Source organism: Podarcis gaigeae (genome assembly GCF_964106915.1).
Source record: "Podarcis gaigeae genome assembly, chromosome: 1".
NCBI classification, from domain to species: domain Eukaryota; kingdom Metazoa; phylum Chordata; class Lepidosauria; order Squamata; family Lacertidae; genus Podarcis; species Podarcis gaigeae.
In genome coordinates this window covers 124,597,031-124,623,510 of record NC_139678.1, presented here as the reverse complement: position 1 = coordinate 124,623,510, position 26,480 = coordinate 124,597,031, and the positions used below count along the sequence as shown (strand labels likewise).

General features: G+C 41.5%; 1 protein-coding gene across 8 annotated transcripts; it reads left to right on the top strand.

The window, feature by feature from the left end:
- The first annotated feature begins 503 nt into the window (after positions 1 to 503).
- SF3B1 (splicing factor 3b subunit 1) lies at positions 504 to 26,479 on the top strand. 8 transcript variants are annotated; one of them, XM_083704257.1, is made up of 25 exons: positions 504 to 1,322; positions 6,143 to 6,309; positions 6,510 to 6,611; positions 8,078 to 8,192; positions 10,005 to 10,084; positions 11,091 to 11,258; positions 11,763 to 12,000; positions 12,500 to 12,712; positions 12,979 to 13,100; positions 14,831 to 15,028; positions 15,121 to 15,222; positions 15,798 to 15,977; positions 16,497 to 16,583; positions 16,826 to 17,096; positions 18,508 to 18,653; positions 18,748 to 18,894; positions 19,485 to 19,610; positions 20,336 to 20,557; positions 21,539 to 21,721; positions 21,818 to 21,929; positions 22,025 to 22,145; positions 22,387 to 22,518; positions 23,482 to 23,754; positions 24,890 to 25,106; positions 25,843 to 26,479. In XM_083704257.1, exons 1-25 carry the CDS (start codon positions 1,295 to 1,297, stop codon positions 25,999 to 26,001), a joined length of 3,909 nt encoding a protein of 1,302 aa, XP_083560383.1. In that variant the 5' UTR covers positions 504 to 1,294; the 3' UTR covers positions 26,002 to 26,479. The 8 variants fall into 8 exon arrangements, 5 of the variants coding, with proteins under 5 accessions (XP_083560383.1, XP_083560387.1, XP_083560386.1 ...); XM_083704258.1 differs by lacking the exons at positions 504 to 1,322; positions 6,143 to 6,309; positions 6,510 to 6,611; positions 8,078 to 8,192 and adding an exon at positions 8,250 to 9,668; XM_083704259.1 differs by lacking the exons at positions 504 to 1,322; positions 6,143 to 6,309; positions 6,510 to 6,611; positions 8,078 to 8,192 and adding an exon at positions 8,250 to 9,672 and having other exon boundaries at positions 10,008 to 10,084.
- Position 26,480: the final 1 nt, after the last annotated feature.

The following is a 26,480-nucleotide window of genomic DNA, read 5'->3' as shown; positions in this document are numbered from 1 at the left end:
AAATCAGGAAAAATACACACAGTAAATGGACAAAAGTACAAAGATTCACAAAATGTTTAGGGGTATGTGTCCCCCCAGAAGAAAAGCAGATATATATTGTATTGTATTATTACAATTCCACCCTTCATTTGAGGTTCACAGGGCAGTTTACAATATAAAATATAAAATATTTCCAATATAAAAACACAAAAAATGTACTACAGTAACAAACAAAAACATAAACTCCCGCCCCAGACGGGGATGTGCTGGAGTAGAAGAGACCCTCGCTGCATGGAGTAGAAAAGCAAAATAGACAGATGTTTCAAGTGAACTTACTTCTCTAACTGCCCATGTTTAAGGTTCTGATATTATTACTTATTATTATATAATAGTAAAGTTCAGATGAAGGGCATTATGCAAATTTTATTTTATTTATTTAGTGCCCTTCACCCACAGCTCTTAGGGCAGGGCAGGTTACAGCAGTTTTGAATTCAGTATTTAAAAGCAACTTGCCCCCCAAAATCAGCTAATCAGTCATACTGAAACCAAGACAGGAGAGCAACCAACACACGCACTGCTCAGCTGATGGAAAAAGTTGAAGAAAGTTCCCACCAAAGAAGAATGGGCAAGCAAGGATTCAGCAAAATTACTCTTTAAAAACTGCTAAAATAAGGTAACCTGATGATGTTTCATGGTTAGAAGCCCTTTTCGCACTTACTATATATATATATAGTAACTTGATTAATTTGCGAGCAGAAACTGGAGCTTACAAGCAACAGAAATAACTAGAGGCTATTTGTATTATGGTTACCATATAAAAGAGTGAAGGATAAGGTGCAGCAATGAGATGGAATTTGAAAACAACAACAAGAACGGGATACGAAGTCGATTAAACAAGCAAAAGTTTTATTATGTATTGGAATGCTATGTGAAATTTGTGGAAACGTAATAAAACATGTTAAACACAAGCGCGCAAGGGGTCTGAGGGTACAACGGAAGCTGCGCCTTTTTCAGTACACAAGAAACCCCGCGCGTCTCTAGGCCGAAACTCGAGGCCGCTTGGGCGGAAGCAAGGCCCGAGACCCTTCCAGGGCCTTCTCGTTCTCGTCTCTATGGTTTCCTCGGCCAGCGTATACCCCGGCCCCCACCCGCTTACCTAGCCGCGCTGCTCCGGCGCTTGCGCAAGACTCTTGCGCCTTCCTCCCTCCCCACACCCTATCGGTCCCAGATAGCGGAAGTCGACGTCGACGAGTGGGCGGAGCTCGACGGGCCCCTTCCATCTCGCTCGCTGTGTTTGTCCCGAGCTCCACACAAAATGGCGAAGATCGCCAAGACTCACGAAGGTAAGGGACGGGGAGGGTTGGGCCGGGCCTTCTTCTCCGGCTCGACTCCGGGCCTGAAACCCTCTTCCGCTCCCCCCTCCGCCTCACGCGCTTCGGGGGAGCCGGAGGGCCTTCTTCGGGCGGCCCAACGGTTCGCGCGCCTCGGCCGGGGCTAGGCCTGCGCGTAATGGCGTCGCTGGCGCGGTCTCTTCCTTCCTCCTTCCCGCTCTGGCCTCTGCCTCCCGCCTTTCCTGAGGCCTCCAGGCCTCAGCTCAGGAGACCCACAGGAAGCCTAGCCAAAGATGTGTGTGGGTTGGTGGTGTTTGTGAGAGAGAAATGCTCTGGACCAGAAACCAGCGTGAGCCGCTACACCCACCCCCCCAAAAAAAATAATTCACGAAATGAACACCATTTTTATTTGTTTTTATTAGTTTTACAGTACAAAACCGTGCGCGCAACACCGCGTTTCGCAATACTCGCCACGGAGGGCAAGTGCGAAAAGGAAATGGGCCCCTCGCAAATAATAATACTCGCAAGAGGCGTGCAGAGGGCCACGATTTCCTCTATTTCACGTCATGATTTTGGTGGTTTTGAGTCCGTGTTCAGAGCTCCACTTGTTCTAGGCGCGTTTTGCGACGGGATTTCAGTTTCTGAGCTCTGGGCGCAGTACTGCGCCTCAGATTAAAACTGCAGAGTGGAAGGAAAGGGGGACCTTTTTGTGCCCCCAGCTACTCTCTGAAGACGGGAGAAGAGACCCTCTTAAGAATATTATGGGGGGTAGGGCAAGGGAAGGACTAGATCAGGGGTAGGCAACCTAAGGTCTGGGGGCCAGATGTGGCCCAATCACCTCAGTCCAGCCCGCGGGGGTCTGGGAATCAGCATGTTGTTACATGAGTAGAATGTGTCCTTTTACTTAAAATGCATCTCTGGGTTATTTGTGGGGCCTGCCTGGTGTTTTTACCTGAGTAGAATGTGTCCTTTTATTCAAAATGCATCTCTGAGTTATTTGTGGGGCATAGGAATTCATTCTCCCCTCAATATAGTCCGGCCCCCCACATGGTCTGAGGGACAGTGGACCGGCCTCCTGAAAAAGCTTGCTGACCCCTGGACTAAACAATGTGAAAAACGAACATCATATTTTAGCTGCAGTTCATTCATGTTCAGCTTTGTATTCTTGTTATAAAAAAGCCTAGATATTCCGTTGTTGTGCCCATAATCCAGGTTTAAGGTGCCATTTAGCTCCTAGCTTTCATATCTCAGTTTCTAACACTGGTTCAGGCAGAGGTTCTGTTTTTATAAACAGATTTATAGATATTTGTTTCTTCAACAGTGTTTTCGCCTGTGGCCTTTGGCTAGTGCAAGAAAGCTTGTTTACGTGCTCTTTCAGCTTTTGACTCAGTTTGTGGAAAGTGTTGCACATATGTTTCTTGGGGAGGGAGGCTTATTGCTTAACATTGAGGGTTTTTTATAGTGGGTCGCTTAGGGGGGCAGTCCACATGGCCCAACAATGCCATGAAACATACTGAGGAAAGCTGCTAGGAGATGCAGAAGTGAGAAAGGAGGTCAAGTTAGAAGGTGGGGCGGTGTTCATAGTCTTAAGCGGCTTTTCTGCAAGCTTTGTGGCAAGAGCTATGTGTGGTTTTTAGTGGCGTGTGCAATTTCCTAAGCGCATTGGTGTGTTTGGAGAAATCTGGCTTTGCCCTTGGGAGGTAACGGTGAGCCCACCAGGCGCTTGTGTTTCACTTTAAGCTTGATACCATAGCGGGTGTCTGCCTAGAAGTTCCTACCTGGTTGAACAGCTGTGTTTTTGTAAGGCAAAATGGATGAATTTCTTATTTTAAAAGGTTATGAAGGGAGTAGCTTTCCAGACAAGGACACTGAATGAGTTTAATGTGGGAATGTCTTTTTTTCCATACCAGGAATGATGCTGTTGTAACAGAGGAATTAGTAATATACTTTATGCAGCTGGCAAATAACATTCCCATGTTGATGTGGATAGAACCCTGTAGCAGAGGAAATTCTCCACTGCTTTCCACAAATGCAGTAACTATAAAAGGGTTAACCATGTCCCCTTTCTTCTAACTGAAGCAAGTACCGGTACATAATCTCTTTCCTTCTGTGGTTCAGTCCTGGAGTTTTAATATATAGATGCTTTCTTTGCAAAGATGTGACTACTGTAGATTAGCATTTAATCTCAAACACATTTACTCGAAAATGTCAAATTGACATTGTCTAAACCATTATTCTAGGTAAGTGTGCTTTGGATTGCAGTATTAGGAACAATCTTCTCTTTCATGGTTTCCCCATCATATATACTTGTGATCTTGCTGCAACATGTGTTGTTGAAAGGCTTCTTAACATAACATCAATGTGAAATTATAAGCTTGTAAAGTATATGAATATATAATTAATTTATGGTGCAGTAAGCCTAATCACAATAATACATAGTGATCTTTATTATTGAGATTGGATGAGTTTACTTTTATTGTTAAGTGGAGATTAAATGTGGGCACCTCAGCTTTACTATTGAATGGATTTTAGATGGTTCTGTTGGAGGCAGAGTGTTCTTAATAGTTGGGGTATGCCCAGTTCTATTATGTCATAGTCACGATTCAGAGTTAGACAATCCTATTGTTAAATTAAAAAAATAAAAGTGCAGGTCTGGAAAAGGCTAGATAACTTGAACTCAGAAGTAGGGGGCTGAGTCAAATGAAGTACCCCCTTTAACAAAAGGGCTTTTCTGCCTGTGCAGCAGACCGCCTCTCTCTTGTCTCTCACTGTGCACCTCCAAATCTATTCTCAGCTCTGCCAGTACCTCCGAACAGATTTGGAGAGCATGCAGGGAGAGGGGAGAGAGATGAAGTCCTATTGCACAGGTGGAATACTTTGTTCTAATGGTATGGCTTGTTGGATGCAGCCCTAGAGCAGCATGTAGTAAAATTAATTAATATAGTTTAACAAGAATTAGTTCCTCTCTTGCTTAAACCTCTTACTGCAAGCCATTCTGTATGTAATATCTTTTGAATGGGGAAATCGTCTGGGCAGGCCGACTATTTGTATTTGTACTAATTGTGCCATACCTGGTGGTTTGTGCAACTTTTTGCTGATAATAAGACAAAATCGGACATATACACGCAATTGGGGTTAAGTGCTGCATCTTTGATTTCGCAGTTTTGGCTGTAGCAAGTTGTGGTGTGCTGTATACTGGGGACCCCATTTGATAATAGCTTCTGTAGCAAGAAATTACTAGAACAAAAGAGGCAGGTATAGGGTTTTGAAGCCCAAATGATAACATCTTCATTTTGTTTACTAAAGTGGTGTTCTTAACGAAAACAAACACACACAACCATTGATTTCCCAAACTAGGAAAATAATGAGTGCAGTAGCTTGCTCTTATCCTAATTGTATTTGTAAAGATGGTTCAAATAATGTTAATATAGCTATACTTTAATAAAACCAACAGTACAGTTCTTGTTCGCAATATAGGAAATGTAGCATGGATAAGAAACTTAAGTATTGTATACATCTCATTTTCAACTAAAATTTAACACCTCCCCAAAAAGGAGAGCATTTTTTTTTTATAGCTTTCTGGAAATTTTACATCTCTAGGCAAGAATGTATTCACCCAGGCATGTGGGGGTAAAGGATCTTGAAAGATATGTTTCCTGTAACTTAGCAGTTATTAGAAATAAGCCTATTTTGTTAGTTTTTAGGGTTTTTAATGTATTTGCTGCCTTGGACTCCTTTGGGAGGAAAAGAGGGGATAAAAAAACCTAATAAGAATAATAGCCAAAAGTGGAAGCAAAACTTTCAGAACTCCCAACTCCTAGCTGTAGAGGAGGATCAGAAAGGAAGCACAGAAGACTCACTATAGCTAATTCCTGTTAAGTTATATTAGAGTGACATGCAAACATGATCATTTTAGTGCATGATTTATTATCTGGGTATACAGTATTTAGAAGGCCTACAGGAGAGTTGTCATAGTATGACCTTACAGTAGGCAGATCCAACAAATCCTGCAAATGAGGCAATATTTTATGAACAGTGATAATAATAGTTAATAATAGAAGCTTAGAGTTGGAAGCAACCTTGGAGGGTTATCCATCTCCCTCATCAATACGACTGCAACTTTCCTAACAAAAAGTTATTTCATCCTCTGTCAGGCCCTTTGTCTTTACATAAGCCACACTGCTTCCTAGGAATATTCCCACTCTCCTGACCACACCCCTTCTCTGTGCCCATTTCAAGTCCTTTTGCTGTGCTGGATTGCACCCTTGAACTATAACAGTGCATCTTGATTGTCTGAATGGAGGATTTGTGGGGGTGTTTATCTCAAAACCTTTGATGTGTGTGACTGGAATGTCTCACCGTACAAAAGCATTAGGTTACATCAGTGATAGCCAAACTTGGCCCTCCCGCTGTTTTGGGACTACAGTTCCCATCATCCCTGACCACTGGTCCTGTTAGCTAGGGATGATGGGAGTTGTAGCCCCAAAACAGCGGGAGGGCCAAGTTTGGCCATCACTGGGGTACATTCATTGGTCCACCCACCACTTGCTTGCAGTCCCAGAAAGGTTTCCCCTTGGGGTGGGTGTCCCTTGATCTGAATATTTCCATCCCTGACAATACTGTAGTTTCCTACATATGCTGTATGTGTTCAGCACTGCAGAACAGTTGCTAGATTGCTCTTTGGTTATGCCTTGGAGAAGTTGATGAAATCCTTCCAGTAATACCTTTGGTCATGCCTTTGTGAATCAGTTTTAAAATACATATATATATATATATATATATATATATATATATATATATATATATTAAAGCATTTGAATCCTTTGTCATAGATATCGAAGCACAGATTCGAGAAATCCAAGGCAAAAAAGCTGCCCTTGATGAAGCTCAGGGAGTGGGCCTTGATTCTACAGGATATTATGACCAAGAGATCTATGGCGGGAGTGATAGCAGATTCGCTGGATATGTAACTTCAATCGCAGCAACTGAGCTAGAAGACGTAAGTACACCAATACGTTACTGTCAAAACAAATTCTATCATATTGTTGAAATTGTTCTTAGATGAAAAGGCGTGTAAGTTTTACATTTCTGGCTACAGCTCCCATTTAAAGTTTGCAAAAAAGCCTTCCATCCCGAAAAACATAATTTAAATACAGAAATGAACAATTAATTAAATCTTAAATGTTCCTGTTTGTATAGGATGACGACGACTACTCTTCTACAAGCTTGCTTGGCCAGAAGAAACCTGGATACCATGCACCAGTGGCACTCCTTAATGACATACCACAGTCAACCGAACAGGTGAACGTTTCAGTATATAATACAATAAGGAAGTAGAAGCTTCCATTTCCATTTCTGGGAGGAATAATGGGGACAAAATACTCAGTGAGAGATGTGAGAGATTTTACTTGTGGCCGTGCACACGAACATACACACTGCATGTGAATTAGTAATTTATTCTGTAAGCTGCTGAAACCTCCATGCAATTGTGTGCAATGATTACATTTTGTTGTGGGCCACTCATTGTTTTTAAATTTTAATTCTATTGTTTAACCTGACTTCTTCATTTAGAAGCCACTTAATAGTATTAAACTATGTGGTGTACAATATTTTTTAAAAAACCAATATGATTAAAAGTACAGCCTAAAACTGATAAAACATTGATATAAAAATAAAATAGGAACATGGGGGTTGATATTTAAAAGGGTCTAATCTTATGGGTCCAGGGAAGCAATTCATGGTTATTGCTTTGTGTATGGCAGGGGGAAGAGCGTTCCGTAATGCAGTTGCAATGGCAGAAAATGCTCGATTTCTGGTCATTGTCCAATGTTACATTATAGTATATTTTGCCACCCCCATCGTTCTGCCTGGACACTGAGGTCCAGCGCTGAGGGCCTTCTGGCGGTTCCCTCGCTGCGAGAAGCAAAGTTACATGGAACCAGGCAGAGGGCCTTCTCAGTAGTGGTGCCTGCCCTGTGGAACGCCTTCCCATCAGATGTCAAGGAAATAAACAACTATCTAACATTTAGAAGACACCTGAAGGCAGCCCTGTTTAGGGAAGCTTTTAATGACTGGTGTTTTAATGTATTTTTAATCTCTTGTTGGAAGCTGCCCATAGTGGCTAGGGAAACCCAGCCAGATGGGCGGGGTAAAAGCAATAAATTGTTATTGTTGGGGAAACCCAGCCAGATGGGCGGGGTATAAGTAATAAGTTGTTGTTGTTGTTGTTGTTTTGCCTGGATGATCTATGTCACCTTGGAGGTTTGTACAGGGGAAGGCAGGTAGCCCGGTCCTTACTTATTCAGGACTTTATATATAAACTACAAGACCTTGAACATGACTTGGGAGCTGTTTGGCAGCTAGTGTAGTTTCCACCAAGCAGGTTTAATATGTGCTTGTCCAGGTGCTCTGCTTAACTGTGCTGCAGCATTCTGCCCCAGCTGCACCTTCTGCACCAAACATAAGAGTGATTTGGCAAAAGACACCAGCTGTGAAGTTTACTGTTGGCAGTGAAGAAAAATTCTTGCTCTGGAAGGGTTTTATAGGGAATAATGATTAGCTGTTTTTAAAATAAAAGCTAAATTAATTTGTAAGTGGAATATGGAATATAATCAGCTACGAACTGTAGTGAATTGGGAACACAATTTTCATTCAGCTAAAGTAGTCTTTCCTTTAAGAGGAAATAGAAAACCTTGGGGAAATTTCCTTATCTTTTTACATTGCTGGCTCACAAAAGAAAACCCATATTTTGTGTTTCTGGTTCTTAGTATGATCCGTTTGCTGAGCATCGCCCACAAAAGATCGCTGATCGGGAAGATGAATACAAAAACCGCAGGCGGATGATGATTATTTCCCCTGAGCGTCTTGATCCTTTTGCAGATGGTAACTTACTTTCTCTTTTTCACTGGATCTTACGAGTTTTGTTCCCTTAAAATTGTCTTTAGCCCTTTGATTTCTGTTGGCATGCTTATAAATTCAGGAATTTTTAGTTTATGTAGTTTTAAGAGTTGGTTGAAATCGTAGTTTGCCATTTTGTTCATCTTTTATAATACAAATTTTCTTTCCAGGTAGAAGGACAAGAAAATAATGAGCCATTGCCATAGAAACACAAAGGGTTAAAGGTTTCTCTTTTTTCTTTTTTGCTTTGGGTTATGTATACTATACTTTGAGCAACTTGTATATTTAGTGCTCAAGAACCTTCCAGCTTTCTGGAAGGGTTCATTCCAAAATTAGAACACAAGAGAATTGCTGCTTTTAAAATGCTAAGCAAACATGGCAGTTCATTCTCAGTAGGAAGATTAGCTACATGAAGCAAAAGTAAATTGAGAGGCTTTGGTACTTTTTAATAGTTCAAGTCTGTTCTGATGATTTTAGACTGTAGGTCAGCGCAAGGGGCAGTAGTGGGCCTGATGGAAATTTTCCTCAGGTGAGTCAGCTTGACAGGTAACCTGAGGGCACCTGTTGGTTAAAACTATAATTGGTTGCAGGTTTTTGTAAATTAGCATTTCAGCCTGCATGAATTGATAGGGATATGGATTTTACTTGCTTAACTGTCATTGATATAAACATGTATTGTCAGAATTCACAGGCCCATACTAACTGTCCTTAATTTCTTTCCTACAGCAGTACTGCTATATGCCAGTCCTGTCTGCATTCTTAAGGGTGCAGTTCAACACATCCTGTGTAGATAATGGTGAAAAAGTATCCCAAAGGAAAGTCCTTATCAAAGCTAGTGTCAGAATGACACTGCCAATTGGGCAATGATCTTCAGCATAGAAAATGTATTAAGAATTTTATTTTGTCCTAAATATTAATGCTATACTACATGTATAGCCAATCTGCACATTAAGAGCAGTGCATCCTTGCTAAGTTTGTTACTATATAGTTGGGCTTCTGTAAAATATTTAAAAGTTAGAATAAAATTTAAGATATAGATTGGTATATCTTATGATGTGGGAAAAACAATCATTTGCCTGTGAGTATCCTTATAGTGAATATAGTTTACTGGAATCAGCTCACAATGTAATAATTGTGCCTTCAGAATCAGTGGGGGGAGAAATTGTGTGCTCTTTAAATGAAGCCCTTTAACATGTCACCACAAAATGAGAATCTGGGAATGGTTGTCCAGATTCATCGAAGCAGATACGCTGGTCTGTATGATAAAAAACAATTTTGAGTTATTATCTAGGTTTACAATAGTTTGTAGTCAGATAGCATAGGCTTTATCAGCTTGAACAAGGTAATGTGTTGCTTATAAATATCTTTCCAAAGTGTTACTAATGGTAAAGAGATAATTTTCTAGGCTTCTATTCTGCTGCTTGAAGTCAGAACTGCTGATGGAGACAAAGGCACGAAAGTGTACGTATTCCGGATTAGCAACCCAGGAACCCATCACTTCTGAAGACTCTTTTAACTGTGCTGTCATTTTATCACTTATCTCCTTTAAAAAAGATATTTGTTTTAAACTGTTGTAGTTATGTTTGTGTTCAAACAGGTTAAATTGATCAGCAAAGTGAATAAACGTAAGATACATGTAATCTTTTTTTTTTTATAAAAAAAACCAATTCAGTCAAAACAGTAAAATTAATTGATTTTGGCATAACGTAATATTAGAGTAGGGCAGTTTTAAAAGCCAACTTTTCCTAATCTCCTGTACTTATTATACTTCTGTCCTGTTGCTGTTCTCTTCTGCAGGAGGGAAGACACCTGACCCTAAAATGAATGCGAGAACATATATGGATGTTATGCGTGAACAACATTTGACAAAAGAAGAGGTGGGTTAAAATTCCACTTTAAATTTTAATTGGTTGCAGTCTAGGCTGATGATCAGGCAGCTTTTGAGAGCCCACCGATGCTCAGATATCTCATGAATTGACTCTCCTGTTTGGACCTGTTTGTCCAATTGCACGAACAATTTTAAATTTTCCTATATGTTTTGGAGGAACACCATGTTAAAGCATTGTGAGGAAATTAAATGATGGGTGGCTCACAACTGCCCACTGTGGATCATAGTGCTGTTGCCAGTAAGTTCACATATGGAGGCAGCAGACTTTGAAGGGACCCGGAAGATTGCCAGGAGTTCCTCAACTCTGGTCCTAGTACAACTGCATAGAACGTTCTTGGTGGACAATATGTGCAAATTCAGTGAATTGAGTATTGTGGATTCAGCAAAACAAATGTTATCATGGTGAATCTGCACATGTTTTTAGGAAGAAAACATTTAATTGTCCTGTTCTTTTGGTCAAAACATTGAATCTGTTCACAAATAAAAATCCAGGCTTCCGAGACATGGTATGGAGCACCAGGAGCAACCTTTAGGTTCAACGATTCCTTCCTCCTATCCCACGCTTAGATCCAGTTGAGCAGGAAGAAACCAATTTATTGTCAGTTCAGACGTAATGGCAAAGGATTGCTTGCACTAAGCAGGAATATATAAGTTAGGGAATCTGAGCAAGGGAGCCCATGCCAGTGTTTGGAGGATCAAGAATATGTTGAGTACGTCCTGTTCAGTGTAGCCTGTTGATATTTTTGGCTAAATTATTTGACATTAATAATTGGCAGGTGCTTATCTGCAGAATTAAGTTATAGCAGCAAAAAAAGAAAGAAAAAAATATCGCAATTAGGGGATAGCCAACTGAATAGCTTACAGGTTTACAAAAATGCAAATAAAAGTGTAGATCAAAAGATTTGAAAAGGCTCCACTAGCACAGGAGTGTGGAATTTATTTTAAACTGACAGTATTGGAGGAATAAGACCTTTATTTGTTTTATCTTTTAACAGAGGGAAATTAGGCAGCAACTAGCAGAAAAGGCTAAGGCCGGCGAACTTAAAGTCGTCAATGGTGCTGCGTCCCAGCCACCATCAAAACGCAAACGGCGTTGGGATCAGACTGCTGACCAGACTCCTGGTACCACACCGAAGAAATTATCTAACTGGGATCAAGCCGAGGTAAGGGTGTGATAATAGTGGGTGCTTGTCTCAAGTCATTGAGTTCTGGGGTTTCACGAGCCTTTGCTGTATGTAGAGCTATCCTTTTTTCTTACTTTGTGAATTCAAGGGCCACTGCCATGTGACCCTTGGGCCATGCCTGGCTTACAGCACAGAGAACAGTTAGGTAGTATGGATGGCATGGTATGCTCACCCATTTCACAGATTTCCATGGAGAGGGTAGAGTCCCCAGCCTGATGCCTTTCAGCAGTCCAATTGGCTGAGATTGATGGGATTTGTAGTTCAAAAAGAGGGCATCATGTTGCCTTAGGATCTCTCAATCAATGTAATGCTCTAGTGTGGAATATATAAAAGCCACAAAGGTGAATGACAATACCTGCTGGGTTAAAAAAAGACAACCAGTGATCTGCACCTGATAGTTGATGTGAATTCCCAAGTATTTTGCAATCTTAAGTACTTTTGCAGGTAGTGCAGTATAACACCTGTTTTTTTTGTTTTATTCAGACCCCTGGACATACTCCGTCTTTGCGATGGGATGAAACACCTGGTCGTGCAAAGGGTAGTGAGACACCTGGAGCAACACCTGGATCTAAAATCTGGGATCCAACTCCTAGCCATACACCAGCAGGAGCTGCAACACCTGGGCGTGGGGATACTCCTGGGCATGCAACACCAGGTCATGGAGGTGCAACTTCTAGCGCACGGAAAAATCGATGGGATGAGACTCCCAAAACAGAAAGAGGTATTTTTATCATCCTGATCTGTTATTTGCTTGTCAATGTACATGAAACCCTAAGGCCAAATCCAAAGAACCTCAAGAAGTTCTATGCAGTTGAGAGGGTTCTGGATGTTTTTCTCAGGTAGCAATCTCCTTTGTTACTATTAATACTAAGAAGAATGTCAATTCTCTGTTAGATATGTGTGTCTTCTAACCAAAGGGGACAAAATTAATCTTCCATTTTAGCAGGTGGAACCGCTCAGATGTATTTAAAGAAACTTATTTTAATCTTGATCTCTGAAATAAAAGCTAATAAAAGGATAGCAGTCGCTCAGCAAAGCTGAGTATAACTAATACAGCTTTACTTATTTGTGAGTAACGTTCATGATTGCATTTGAACATCTTGGGGAAGTATGAGTTTTGAAAAGGTTCTTGGAACCTGCAGTGAGTTTTCACTTTCAGAATAGATCATCTGTCTCTGTACACTGGAATCAGTTTGAAGCAAGTGGGTTTTGTTTTACAGATACTCCTGGACATGGGAGTGGTTGGGCTGAAACACCTCGTACTGATCGAGGTGGCGATTCCATTGGCGAAACCCCAACCCCTGGGGCAAGCAAAAGAAAATCACGTTGGGATGAAACGCCTGCAAGCCAGATGGGCGGGAGCACCCCTGTGTTGACACCCGGCAAAACACCAATTGGCACACCAGCTATGAACATGGCAACCCCCACACCAGGTATGCTTGGATTATTTTTTTAACAGCCCAAGTGTAAAACATGCTGGAATTCAGCAAAGACCTAATGAAATAGAAAAGCGGTTTTCAAGCTTACTCTACTTATCCCTAAAGGGGGGTGTGCAGTGCTTGTCTGCTTAAATAATTCGAGCTTGAAATTTGGCCGTGTGCCATAATGATGTATATACGTCTTTGCTTGTTGTGCCGTGCATTTGAACAGGGAGATCATTTGACGCAGTTAACAACATAATCTGTTGATTTCAACGTAGGTCACATCATGAGCATGACTCCTGAACAGCTCCAAGCTTGGCGGTGGGAAAGAGAAATAGATGAGAGAAATAGGCCCCTTTCTGATGAAGAACTTGATGCCATGTTTCCTGAGGGATACAGGGTAAGCAGATGGACCCAAGCCATCACCTGCAGGATTAGCATGAATTTAGAAAATGTTTTCCTCAACTTTAATGTGCCTTGTTCAGGAACGGACCTATGTTTTGAATATTGCCTGCATGTTGTGAATCAGGACCTGACTGATGTATCTTCTCCGTTCGTAGTAACCTAATAGTTTTGTGCCTGAACTTTGAGCGATCCCTTTGTTATTTTGCTTTTAAAAATCTACTGTGAACGGTCTCAAAATCCTGGGTGGAATCCAGCCGTTTCCTAAACTTAACCATGGGAACCTGGATAGCTCAGTGGGTTAGAGCATGGTGTTGATAATGGCAGGGTTGCAGGTTTGATCCCCATATGGGACAGCTGCATATTCCTGCATTGCAGGGGATTGGACTAGATGGTCCTCAAGGTCCCTTCCATCTCTATATGGTTCTGTGATTCTATGGGGCCTAACCCAGAGGAGCCTTCTTTGTATAGCTGGGTTTAGTTCAAAAGCAGTTTGCACTGGAGAGCGAGGTGTTCTTAAGGGAGAAGCAGTCTAAAAAGCCCTTGTGCTTAGAATTACTTGCTCTCTCACACACTCTTTTTGGAGATCCAGTGTCGTGTAGTGGTTAGAGCGGTGGACTCGTAATCTGGTGAACTGGGTTCGCTTCCCCTCTCCTCCACATGCAGCTGCTGGGTGACTTTGGGCTAGTCACACTTCTCTGACGTCTCTCAGCCTCATTCACCTCACAGAGTGTTTGTTGTGGGGGAGGAAGGGAAAGGAGATTGTTGGCCGCTTTGAGACTCCTTCGGGTAGTGATAAAGTGGGATATCAAATCCAAACTCTTCATCTTTAGTTCACACTAGCCATGGTCAGTGCTCTCAGTCTGAGGCACTGAATTCTCCTTGGCAAAGCTGTTCAGGGTCTCCAGTGTCATCCCCTCCAGAGCAGCTTAAGTAGAGACAAAATTGGAAGATGAGCACGCTAAATTCAGTACGTGAGAGTTGGGCAAGATTTTAGAGCTGGCTCGCAGCACCTCATTTTCCCAGTGACATTAAGGAGGCCTCTTCACTGACGCACAGGCTTCTTCTGGGGCTCCTCCAAGAAGCTGAGAAAGATGATTCCAACTGGCTGAGATCCGACAGATTGGACAGAGTTGTTTCCTGAGCAGGCTCTTGAGAAGTGGCGCTGCTCAGGTAAGCAGCAGCCTGTAAATTGCCACTTCTGAGCCAGTTGGGGGCAGTATGGTTGCCAGTTGGCGCATAGCTGTTTGTGTTTAACAATTTTAATCAGAGCTAGGCGACCAGTCCGTGACCAGAAGGAGGAGGAGTACCAGGAAGAATGGATGAAATTTAAAGACTATTTACTTAAATACGTTAAGATAACTTAATTGGAAAAACTTGCAAATATCAGATAGGCTTAGGATTTAAATATGTGATGTTAGAGAATAATATGCTTAAAGTTAAAATGAAATGAAAGAAAGATGTTAAGTGATTAAGTTAATATTATGAGAAAAATTGATTTTGGTAAACTGTTACAATGATATACACTGAAATTCAGCTAGGGTGATTTGAGGAAGTCACTTAACAATGTTACTAAGATTGGATCAAGTTCAGTTATGATGTTTGTTTGTTTGTTTGTTTGTTTGTTTGTTTGTTTAAAATTTTGGAAAGTCAATAAAATTTTTGGGAAAAACCACAATTGTAATCTCTCCAATGATTGGTTTGAACACTTAATTTTTTTCACTTTAGGTTCTCCCTCCTCCAGCGGGTTATGTCCCTATCCGTACTCCAGCTCGTAAACTTACAGCGACGCCAACACCTCTGGGCGGCATGACTGGATTCCACATGCAAACTGAAGACAGGACCATGAAAAGTGTCAATGACCAGCCTTCAGGAAATCTTCCATTCCTAAAACCAGATGACATACAGTATTTTGATAAACTACTGGTGAGATTTTGGCTTGTCTGTGTTGTTTTCTTACACTGTATGGAGGTTGGCGTTAAATGTGTGTTAACCAACGTACTTGTAATTAACCGTAGGTTGATGTTGACGAATCAACACTCAGTCCAGAGGAACAGAAAGAAAGAAAAATAATGAAATTGCTTTTGAAGATTAAGAATGGCACCCCTCCCATGAGGAAGGTAAGTTAGATCACTGCCCCTCTTACATCCACTGTTTTTGCTTACTTAGTCTTGTGTTTGCCCTGTACTTTGTGACTGAATTTTATTATTATTATGTTACATAGGCTCACTTTATAATTTCTTGCCAGAGCTGGATGGCATTTTTGGTTCCAAGACCCATCATTACTAAAATATTTAGAAGACTGCTTAGAAGAGTGTGGCTGTGTTGATTTAGAAAAATACTTACATAGCTGAGTCATGTACAAAACCTCTAAGTGGTGTACAGCAAAAATAAAAACAAAGATTAAGAACAGAAATCTCATATGCATCTTGCCAGTCGCATAAAATTCACTTATGATCTTGTTGAGATTCCTGTGTTTCAGGGACTTGGAGTAGAGGACCCTTAAGGTTCTTTCCAATTCTACAGAAAAGGCCTGGCCTGTCAGTAAAATGAATCTTCGAAAGATGTCTTTAAAAAAGGAGCATTAAATGCCATAGAAACATACCTCTTTATTTTAATTTTTTGACTTGCTGGGCTTTAAAATGAATAGAGCAGGCTGTATCTAATGTTATGCTACATTTCCCCTCTTCCATAGGCTGCTTTGCGACAGATTACTGATAAAGCTCGTGAATTTGGGGCAGGCCCGCTGTTCAATCAGATTTTACCCTTGCTGATGTCACCAACTCTTGAAGACCAAGAACGCCATTTGCTTGTCAAAGTTATTGACAGAATCTTGTACAAATTAGATGACCTGGTCCGACCATATGTCCACAAGGTTTGTCTCACTGGAATTTAGTACTTTCATTCTGAATGACATAATTTTAATGTAAGCCTGTGATGTATATATTCAGAATGACAGATGATTGCACTCCCTATTGTGTTGTAGGCTCATAGCTATAAATATATTATTTCCACAATTAAATATAGAAAAAAGCAGTGTTGTTAAAACACTGTTGGTGCCCTTCATTTAGCTGTGTTGTAAGTTTTGAATTCCAAATTATTAACTTAGGTATTTAAGTCCTAGCTGCCACAGCCATAATATTATTTTTGGAAGTAGGAACGGTCCTTATTAGCATTAAATTATTAGTGCCAGGTACCAAAGTAGAAGGATAACAGAGAATTGCAATGTGGATTAAATGAATGCAAACGAGGGCTTCTTTGGAATTGGAAAGCATGAAACCTTCAACTTCTATGAATCTCATTCTTGAGTTTAGCTACTACTGAAGTTAACACAGTTTTAAAGCTGTATTTGCATAAGACCTAAGTGTTTTAACTTTCATTTAACCCTTTTCAGATTCTTGTGGTCATTGAACCGTTGCTGATTGATGAAGATTACTATGCCAGGGTAGAAGGCAGAGAAATTATTTCCAACTTGGCTAAGGTAAACACACACCATAAATTCTTTCTTTTTCTTATGCTAATACTAGCAGAGATTGAAAACTTGACCTGGGATAACATACTAAGCATATCAGCCAATCTGACTGCATGTTGTGAAGAGGCAAGATCCTGTTGCTTTATGGCTTTGAAAAATGAGCACAGGCTTACTTGATCATGAATTTAGATTGTAGAAATGCTTTGTGCAAGTCAGCAATAGCAGCCTGATTGCTTATTTTGTCTTTTCAGGCTGCCGGACTGGCAACAATGATTTCCACTATGCGACCTGATATCGATAACATGGATGAATATGTTCGTAACACAACGGCTCGAGCCTTTGCTGTGGTCGCCTCTGCTTTGGGCATTCCATCTCTGTTGCCTTTTTTAAAAGCCGTGTGTAAAAGCAAGAAGTCCTGGCAAGCTAGGCACACTGGTATCAAGATTGTGCAGCAAATTGCTATTCTTATGGGCTGTGCTATTTTACCTCATCTCAGAAGTTTGGTTGAAATTATTGAGCATGGTAAGTAGACATAAAATTGCATAGCGTTCAAGTTCTAAAGCAGGGGAGTGCGTTTTAGCTGAACCCTGTTAATGGGTCATATAACAAATCAATGTTGTATCGGGGCATTTTTGATTTTCTCTTTGTAGTAAAGTCTGCTGGGTGTATGAAAGCAAAATGCAGAGAGGAGAATTTGGACTGTTCATAAAATGCATCTTACCTTAGCTCCATCAGCAAAGTGTGCTTTCTGGTTATCGCAGTATTGCAAGTGACTAGCAGCTGGCATAGGAGGGACGAGGGTGGTGCTGTGGGCTAAACCACAGAGCCTAGGACTTGCCGATCAGAAGGTTGGCAGTTCGAATCCCCACGATGGGGTGAGCTCCCGTTGCTCAGTCCCTGCTCCTGCCAACCTAACAGTTCGAAAGCACGTCAAAGTGCATGTAGATAAAAGGTACCACTCCAGCGGGAAGGTAAACGGCATTTCCGTGTGCTGCTCTGGTTCGACAGAAGCGGCTTAGTCATGCTGGCCACATGACCCGGAAGCCAATAAAGTGAGATGAGCGCCGCAACCCCAGAGTTGGTCACGACTGGACCTAATGGTCAGGGGTCCCTTTACCTTTTTAGCAGCTGGCATACCAATGTAGTGTGTACTTGGTGGTGGAGATAACATCAGTTTTAGAACGTTCTTTTTTTTTTTTTAATTAACAGAGTTTATATCAGTCTTGACCCTTTTAACACTATACAGATAAATAGTTAAGCTATGGGTAGACGAGCCTGCAGTATAGGAGATTAGGATTGGAGGCTATGCTGAAGTTAGGTTTGCAGTCCTGTTTGCTTCTTGGCGTTGTGCTACTCTTCAGGTTAAGACTTCTTTAGACCGGAGACAAAGCTATACCAAGACCTGGGAAGTTGGTCAAGTACTGTAGTCATAAACCTCAGAGTGAGGTGTAGATTTGTGACAGCCTTGGCCAAAAGGCTTACCACGACTGGATTAGGCTGTAGGATTGGGATGATTTGGGATATTCTTGCTGACTTGTTGAGGTCTCTCAAGACATTGCTTTATAGCTCCAAAAATATTTTAACATGAATTGTGCAGGTTTTGGTAAGCATAGGGTGGGATCCAATTTAATGTCTGCACGAAAAGGTTTGAGAGTTGCCATTGTTGCACAGGTGGTAGCACACAAAGCTAAACTGGCAGTGAGTTGCAGTTGTGCCAGGGGGTTCACAATCTCTCTCACAAGCACAAGATTGTGTGCAGCACTTGTGTTGTGCTAAGAAGGGACTCCTCCTGTTCACAGAATGCCTGCTGTGGTGCAAGCTGACTGCCACAACTGGGTATCACCTGAAATGTGTTGGTTGTGCCCTGATATCTGTTCACGTCACTTCAGTTGTGTCTCTGCAAGATGAAACGAGCAATGTGTTTGTTTTGCAGGCTTGGTGGATGAGCAGCAGAAAGTACGTACCATCAGTGCTTTGGCTATTGCTGCTTTAGCCGAGGCAGCAACTCCCTATGGCATAGAGTCATTTGACTCTGTTTTAAAGCCCCTGTGGAAGGGTATACGCCAGCACAGAGGAAAGGTAAGCCTGAGTTGCCTCAATCAGCTCATTTTTAAGAGAACATGCCTGGATGTTACTGATTTTTCATCATGTTTCTAAAATTCTGTACCACCAGGGTCTGGCTGCCTTCTTGAAAGCTATCGGGTACCTTATTCCACTTATGGATGCAGAATATGCCAATTACTATACCAGGGAAGTAATGTTGATCCTTATCAGAGAGTTCCAGTCTCCTGATGAAGAAATGAAAAAGATTGTGCTGAAGGTATGCAAATACAATATCTCCTGATTGTTATTTGAGGCTTTAAAGAGTTGGATGTATGCAAATCACGAAGAAAGTTACACTTCCACGTGCTGGGAGAGATGTATTGGTAAATGTCAATTTTAACTTGTTAATAAAAACATGTGTAATATTTTATATAATATTTTTATGCTATATTAATTATACCCCGTGTGTGTGTGTGTGTGTGTGTGTGTGTGTGTGAGAGAGAGAGAGAGAGAGAGAGAGAGAGAGAGAGAGAGAGAGAATATGAGATAGACATGGATCCTGAAAGGTAATAGTCTCACCGTAGTGCAGAAAGGAATACTGGGATCAAGAGAAATGGGGGCTTGCTTAAGATCAGCCCAATGAGTTTGTGCTTGAGCTGTGCTTTGAATCAGGAGCTTCCTGGGTCATGCTGTTGAATGCATTTTTTAATTAGTTGCCTTATAAGACAGTTTTTTTACATACTGCTTTTCCAGAATCATTTTGTCTATTTGAAATTGGGTATAATGAAACTTTTGTCCTAACTTTTACCCTAACTTTTTCTTGAGGAGTAGTAGGGTATTCATGTTGGCTGTTTCCTCTCCTTCCAGGTAGTAAAGCAGTGCTGTGGAACAGATGGTGTTGAAGCAAACTACATTAAAACAGAGATTCTGCCCCCATTTTTCAAGCACTTTTGGCAGCACAGAATGGCACTGGACAGAAGGAATTACAGACAGGTACTGTTGGCTTCTTAGTTAGAGAAGGCTTTGAACAGATTTGGAAGTGTGTTGGAAACAAGCAATATTTGTACCATCATGGGTAGTTATAAAGCAGTTTCAGAAGAAACCATAAATGCTAATTCTGGGTGGATTATTGGAAGCCTTATTATTCATTTCAGCCATTTGTGTACCACTTCACACCTTAGTCTCTAAACGATGGACAGTGTGGTTAAAACAATAAAAGAACCATGTTTACACTACTGCTAGTTTTAATACAAACTTCAAGTTGCATAAAGTTTGGCAGTTCTTAGTGAGAATATTCAGCTCAGATATGCTGTGTTTCGGCTACTCACATATACTATAGTAGTGATGCCACCAATAATAGAATTTTAGGACTGCAGTTCTATGCATATGTCTTAAGAGTAAGCCTTTTTGAACATAACAATTACTTCCAGGTAAATATGCATGGGAGCGGGTTGTAAGTTACCCATGCAGAATTATGAGTAAATAAACTTTCCATTGCTTGCAGATCAATCTATAGGGCCTAAACTAATAGCAACCCTGAATTTTCTGTATTTCCTGCATACTAGCAACCTCCCAAAACCTAATTTTAACGCTCACCCAAACTCTTTGTTTTTTATTCCTAAAACATAGTTTTGCTTCTATTTCTTTTTGGGGGAACAGAATAGGGGTGGTATGGAACTTGCTTATTCAAAAAATAAAATAAAAATTGTCTGTTTCAGTTGGTTGACACAACTGTGGAGCTTGCAAACAAAGTTGGAGCAGCGGAAATTATTTCCAGGATTGTGGATGATCTGAAAGATGAAGCTGAGCAGTACAGGAAGATGGTTATGGAGACGATTGAGAAAATCATGGGGAATCTGGGAGCAGCTGATATTGACCACAAGCTGGAAGAACAGCTTATTGATGGTATCCTGTATGCCTTCCAAGAACAGACCACAGAGGTATATGGAAACACTCATAATTTCTAGTCATAATTTCTATTTCTAATATTTGTGTCGGAAAGGGAAAATCTAGACTTCAGAATTAAAAATTTAGCAGTAACATAGTCCATGCTCATCTGCACAAACATTCCCACAAGTCATATGGGACTCTGAGGGTAATAAAAGCTGCTATCCCTTTAGTTGTTAGGGGGCCATGGGAGATATCTGACTGAGCCCACACACTATTTTATTCCCAGCCTAACAAATGACTGGCAACAGTCATCTGGATGGAGGGAGAAAGTACTCAGGCTGCAGCCACAAGGTCCCTCCTGTCTTTGATTTTGAATGAGTTGAGGTACTTGTGATGCTTGTGTCAGTTAAACCCACTTCAGTATACGTCCCTACTAAGCAGCTGTCAATGGTGAATTGTTTGTTTCCATTTTGGGGCTCAAATCAGCTTTTACCATTCTGCTGGCGTGATGATGCAAGAGTTCAGGGCTGATACCTGAAATTGTGCTTGATTGTCAAGTCATGACAAAGGTAAAGGTAAAGGAACCCCTGACCATTAGATCTGGGCTGCAGCGCTCATCTTGCTTTACTGGCCGAGAGAGCCAGCGTACAGCTTCCGGGTCATGTGGCCAGCATGACTAAGCCGCTTCTGTCGAACCAGAGCAGCACACGGAAACGCCGTTTACCTTCCCGCCAGAGTGGTACCTATTTATCGACATGCACTTTGATGTGCTTTCGAACGGCTAGGTTGGCAGGAGCAGGGACCGAGCAGCGGGAGCTCACCCCGTCGCTGGGATTCGAACCACCTGATCGGCAAGCCCTAGGCTCTGTGGTTTAACCCACAGCGCCATCTGCGTCCCTATGAGAAATGTAGATGAGGTCAAAACCTAGCCTATCAGAACAAGACAGCGAAGCTAGGAAAGTCAAATAACCTCCAATGTTGGTGACAAAACAATACTAAGACATTCTGCTTTATAACTTCCTTGTAAACAGGACTCCGTGATGTTGAACGGATTTGGAACAGTGGTCAATGCTCTCGGCAAGCGAGTTAAACCGTACTTGCCCCAGATCTGCGGTACGGTTTTGTGGCGTTTGAACAACAAGTCGGCCAAAGTAAGGCAGCAAGCTGCTGACCTGATATCCCGTACTGCAGTTGTCATGAAGACTTGTCAGGAGGTAGATACTTTTCCTTATCACTTTTCTTAAACATTGCTTTTGTGTCTAGAGACGTTCGATTACAAGCTGTTGTTGCTTCTTCTTTTTTGTTCATAGGAAAAATTGATGGGACACTTGGGTGTGGTATTATATGAGTACCTGGGTGAAGAATACCCTGAAGTATTGGGCAGTATTCTCGGAGCACTTAAAGCTATCGTGAACGTCATAGGTAAGTGTAGTTTTTATAACAAAAACATCAAAGTGAGTTTTTGATTTGGAAGGACGGAAATTGAGGCTCAAGGTATCCTTTTCTATGTTGAACAGGTATGCACAAAATGACCCCTCCGATTAAAGACTTGCTGCCAAGGCTCACACCTATCTTGAAGAACAGACATGAAAAAGTGCAGGAGAATTGTATTGACCTGGTTGGGCGTATTGCAGACAGGTAAATGATTTTTTGTTGTGGTTAAGTGTACAGATAACCTTCAGGTCTATATTGTGTAGAGTATCTTTTATATATGTGTGTACTGTAATTTCTTTTACACTTATTAGTACCTCAACATTTGCTGTAATGTTCAATCCAAAATAAATAGTGCAACTACATCTTGCGGATCTAGGTGTTTGCGTAAAAGGTTTCAGCTTCCTTTTCTTCATTAAAAAATACTGTTCCTCTCTCTTTTATCCAGGGGGGCAGAATATGTTTCTGCAAGAGAGTGGATGAGAATCTGCTTTGAACTGTTGGAGTTGCTGAAAGCTCACAAGAAAGCCATCCGAAGAGCAACTGTGAACACATTTGGTTATATTGCAAAGGCTATTGGGTAAGCATTTCCCTTATTGTATAAACACACAGCTCAACACAATCTACCATATTTTTTCTGTGTACAAGACAGAGCTTTTTGCTAAAAGAAATTAGTCTAAAATTGGGAAATCGTCTTATAGATGAATGGTGAATGCACAGGTATTCAGGTGTGGGTGGTTCTGGCTCGGGTTCGAGCTCTGGCCCGATTTCTTAATTTTGTGTTCAGAAAAATACGCGTTACCGTATTTTTCGTCCTATAGGGTGCACCAGCCCATAGGACACGCCTCGTTTTTTTGGGGGGGGGGGATGAATAAAAAACATTTATTTCCCCCAGCCACGGCTGCCGCCCCAAGCCTTGCACACACCTGCTCTGCGTGCTTTGGGCTGCAGGCTGCCGCCCCAAGCCTCCCGCCGGGCGCGCGAGGCTTGCAGACACTCGCCCGAAGCACGGGGAGCCCTCCGGAGGGCGCAAGGCTTGTGGACACTCGCCGGGGCTGCAGGCTGCTGCCCGCAAGCCTTGTGAGCCCGCGGGAACTCCCGCCGGGCTTGCAAGGCTTGCGGATAGCTTCCTGAAGCCTGGAGAGCGAGAGGGGTCGGTGCGCACCGATGCCTCTCGCTCTCCAGGCTTCAGCGAAAGCCTGCATTCGCCCCATAAGAGGCATACACATTCCCCTTCATTTTTGGAGGGGGAAAAGTGCATCCTATGGGGCGAAAAATACAGTAGATCCTTTTGAGCTCTGCACCTGACTGAAAAAACTGGAGAAACAGTGGGTATAACTTAGTGAACCAATTAGAAACCCACAAAATGTAAATCCCATCGAAAATTTGATGCTGCATTTATACCTTTTTAATTGATAATATTAATCTGTGTGCATTACATATTACAAGGGGCAAGTATGACAGGCCTTACCCAAGGGACTTAGTCTGTGGGTACCATAGTTCCTTTATTTTAACTTCTTCTAATGCTTTGTTCTTCTTCCAGACCACACGATGTGCTGGCGACGCTGCTAAATAATTTGAAAGTCCAAGAAAGACAGAACAGAGTGTGTACAACAGTAGCAATAGCTATTGTAGCTGAAACCTGCTCCCCTTTCACAGTGCTGCCTGCGCTTATGAATGAATACAGAGTTCCAGAACTGAATGTCCAGAATGGTGTATTAAAATCACTTTCCTTCCTCTTTGAGTATATTGGAGAAATGGGAAAGGACTACATTTATGCTGTAACCCCATTGCTTGAAGATGCTTTAATGGACAGGCAAGTAAAGTCCTCTCTTCATCTTTCATTTGATGCACTTCTTCTGGAGAATATTAAATGGGGGACAGAAACAAGACTTTACTTGCTTTCTAGGCATGTAATAAGCAAACGCTGGAAATATTTGTAAAAGCAAAATTGACCAGAATACATGATAAACAGCCTGTGTGAGCCACCAGCTCTGGGAAGAAGGAGTGGGACTGATTTTCCTGGATCCCAAGTGCCTTCCCCTTCCCTGGAGGGATGGATGTTTAGAATCCCTGCCTCTTTCTCCTCAGTATACATAAAGCAAGCTTAAACAATTGCCACGTTGCTTGGCTGAACTTCGTTTACATAGCTGTGGCTGGAAAAGATGGTGCTTGGTGTAGCGTAGCTTTCCACTTTTCTACTCTTTTTGATTGATTAACATCTGCCCAGGGAGGCGGTAGTTAAGCCACTCTGAATTTATCCCCTCCTGGACTCTGGGAACTGTTCCAACTGCTAGCCTGTTACCAATTTTTTTTTTAGCAAGATCAACACTGGATACCAGTCTGTTTCTGGGTACAATTTGAAGCGTTAGTGTTAATGTATGAAACTCTAAGTGGCTTGGGGCTAGAGTGTTTGAAGGCCTACCAACTCCCACATGAACTTGCTAGATCTTTAAAATCAGGCCCTTCTCAGAGTTGAGAGATTAAGCTGGTGTTTGAGGAAATCTGTGAGGTACCAGCATTGGGTGCCAGGTTATTCTCCAAGACTTGACATGGTTAGGTGGCGTCTGAGGTTTAATTGTTCCCTTAATCATTTTTTATTATATTGTTTCCCGATTATTACAGCTGCCTGCTTATTTCTTTGTGCTTTTTCTCTACGCCATTGTGTGAATTTTACTGCTTTTAACGTGGTTGGTTTTTATTAATATTGTGAGTTGCTGAAATGGCGAAGCAGTGTATAAGTATCTAAAATGATTGTGGCTCTCACCCAGACATACTGAGCTGAATCTATTGATGAGTGCAGCAGGGAGAAAAGAGCATGGACAGTGGTTTTAAGAAGCTAGATGTCACCAAAAATAGGTTAACTTCCAACATATAGTCATGTTGTAACATACATTCTGTCAACCTGGCAAAAACCAAACCTAAACACGCCTGTGCAATTTCCTTTTCAGGGACCTTGTTCACAGACAAACCGCTAGTGCTGTAGTACAACATATGTCGCTTGGAGTATACGGCTTTGGCTGCGAAGACTCTTTGAATCACTTACTGAATTACGTGTGGCCCAATGTGTTTGAGACATCGCCCCATGTCATCCAAGCCGTTATGGGAGCGCTGGAAGGACTGAGGGTTGCTATTGGACCTTGCCGAATGTTACAATATTGTTTACAGGTAAATTTCCTTAAGTAAAAGTGTTTGGTTTGTGAGCAGACTTAGGAATAAATTCCGTGTCACATTTTTTTGTCAGCGTTCTCAGGGTGACTTCTATGAACAAACACGATAAGCTCACCTGAATAAATCAGGCAAGGAAAAACATTGGTTAAATATTGCACGACCGTAAAACGGTTAACGAAGACAGGGGAGTTCTTTGACATATTAAGAACTATTGAAATACAATTGTAGCGGTAGAATGACTGCTGGAAATTTTTAATTATAAGACACCTTTTTATTTTTGGCCATAGCTCATTCCTGATGACTTGCCTTGAAGCATCGTATTTAGGAAGCCTTGATAAATCATTAGCTGAAAATAGTCACAAATCAGTGTAACATTTGGTTTGCGCTGTAGCTGAGCTAAAGAAGACAGTGGTTGTGATGGGGGAACCCTCTGGGTGGATGTGAGAGGTTTTATGAATCTGCAGTATAACTTTCGCCACTCCCATCCTCTGTGTTCCACTATACAAGATGTTTTTAAAAATGTTGAGCTTCAGCAGCTTGCAAGTTTCTTGGGGTGAAGAGAGGGTTAGAAGAGGGGAGAGGTATCCTCATTTTGTATATATTTAGTTGTGAACACCCTTTGCCATGCCTATGATTGTGGCTCCCTATGGATAAACTGTCATTTCTTTTAAACAAATTAGGGGGGGGGAAACCTTGGCAATGTGATTTAATTCCCCTACTTCTATTTTCTTAGGGTTTGTTTCACCCTGCCAGAAAAGTCAGAGACGTGTACTGGAAGATCTACAATTCCATCTACATTGGTTCACAGGATGCTTTAATAGCACATTACCCACGAATCTACAATGACGAAAAGAACACCTACATTCGTTATGAACTCGATTATGTCTTGTAATTTTATTTCTCATTTTTTTTGTGTGTGTTTAGTGCACAGCTATTCCACACTTGGTTCAGATCTGGTGATGTACAATTTTTAAGACACCGCAGATCACCGTAGAGCGGATCAGAGGCGCAGAGCTTTAGAAATCCAGTAGCATGATTTTTACATAACATGTCCTTGTTGATTTTGATGTTAAAGCCAGTAGTGACCAAGAACAGTGATTTACAGAGTACTGGAAAGATTTCATTTTGGATTCATCTTGATGAGGATTTAGATTCCATTCTTTGTGTTTAAAGGGGCTGTTTATTTGAGAAATAAACATTTGTGTATAAAATATTAATGGTTATGTGTGTGTGTGAGCATTTTTCAGAAGGGAGACACTTTAACGAGTCTCTGATAGATCGTCAAGCAGTTTATGTAAAAAGGTGGCATACTGCATTTTAACCCTCTTTGTCATACCCTAGCTTTTGAATAAATAAGAGAAATGTTCACAT

Bases quoted from the DNA above. Each gene is read 5' to 3' on its own strand.
- SF3B1 (XM_083704257.1), top strand. From the start codon at position 1,295: ATGGCGAAGATCGCCAAGACTCACGAAG. The intron at 12,713-12,978 runs GTATGCTTGGAT...ATTTCAACGTAG, and splicing joins CATGGCAACCCCCACACCAG to GTCACATCATGAGCATGACT. The intron at 13,101-14,830 runs GTAAGCAGATGG...TTTTCACTTTAG, and splicing joins TGTTTCCTGAGGGATACAGG to GTTCTCCCTCCTCCAGCGGG.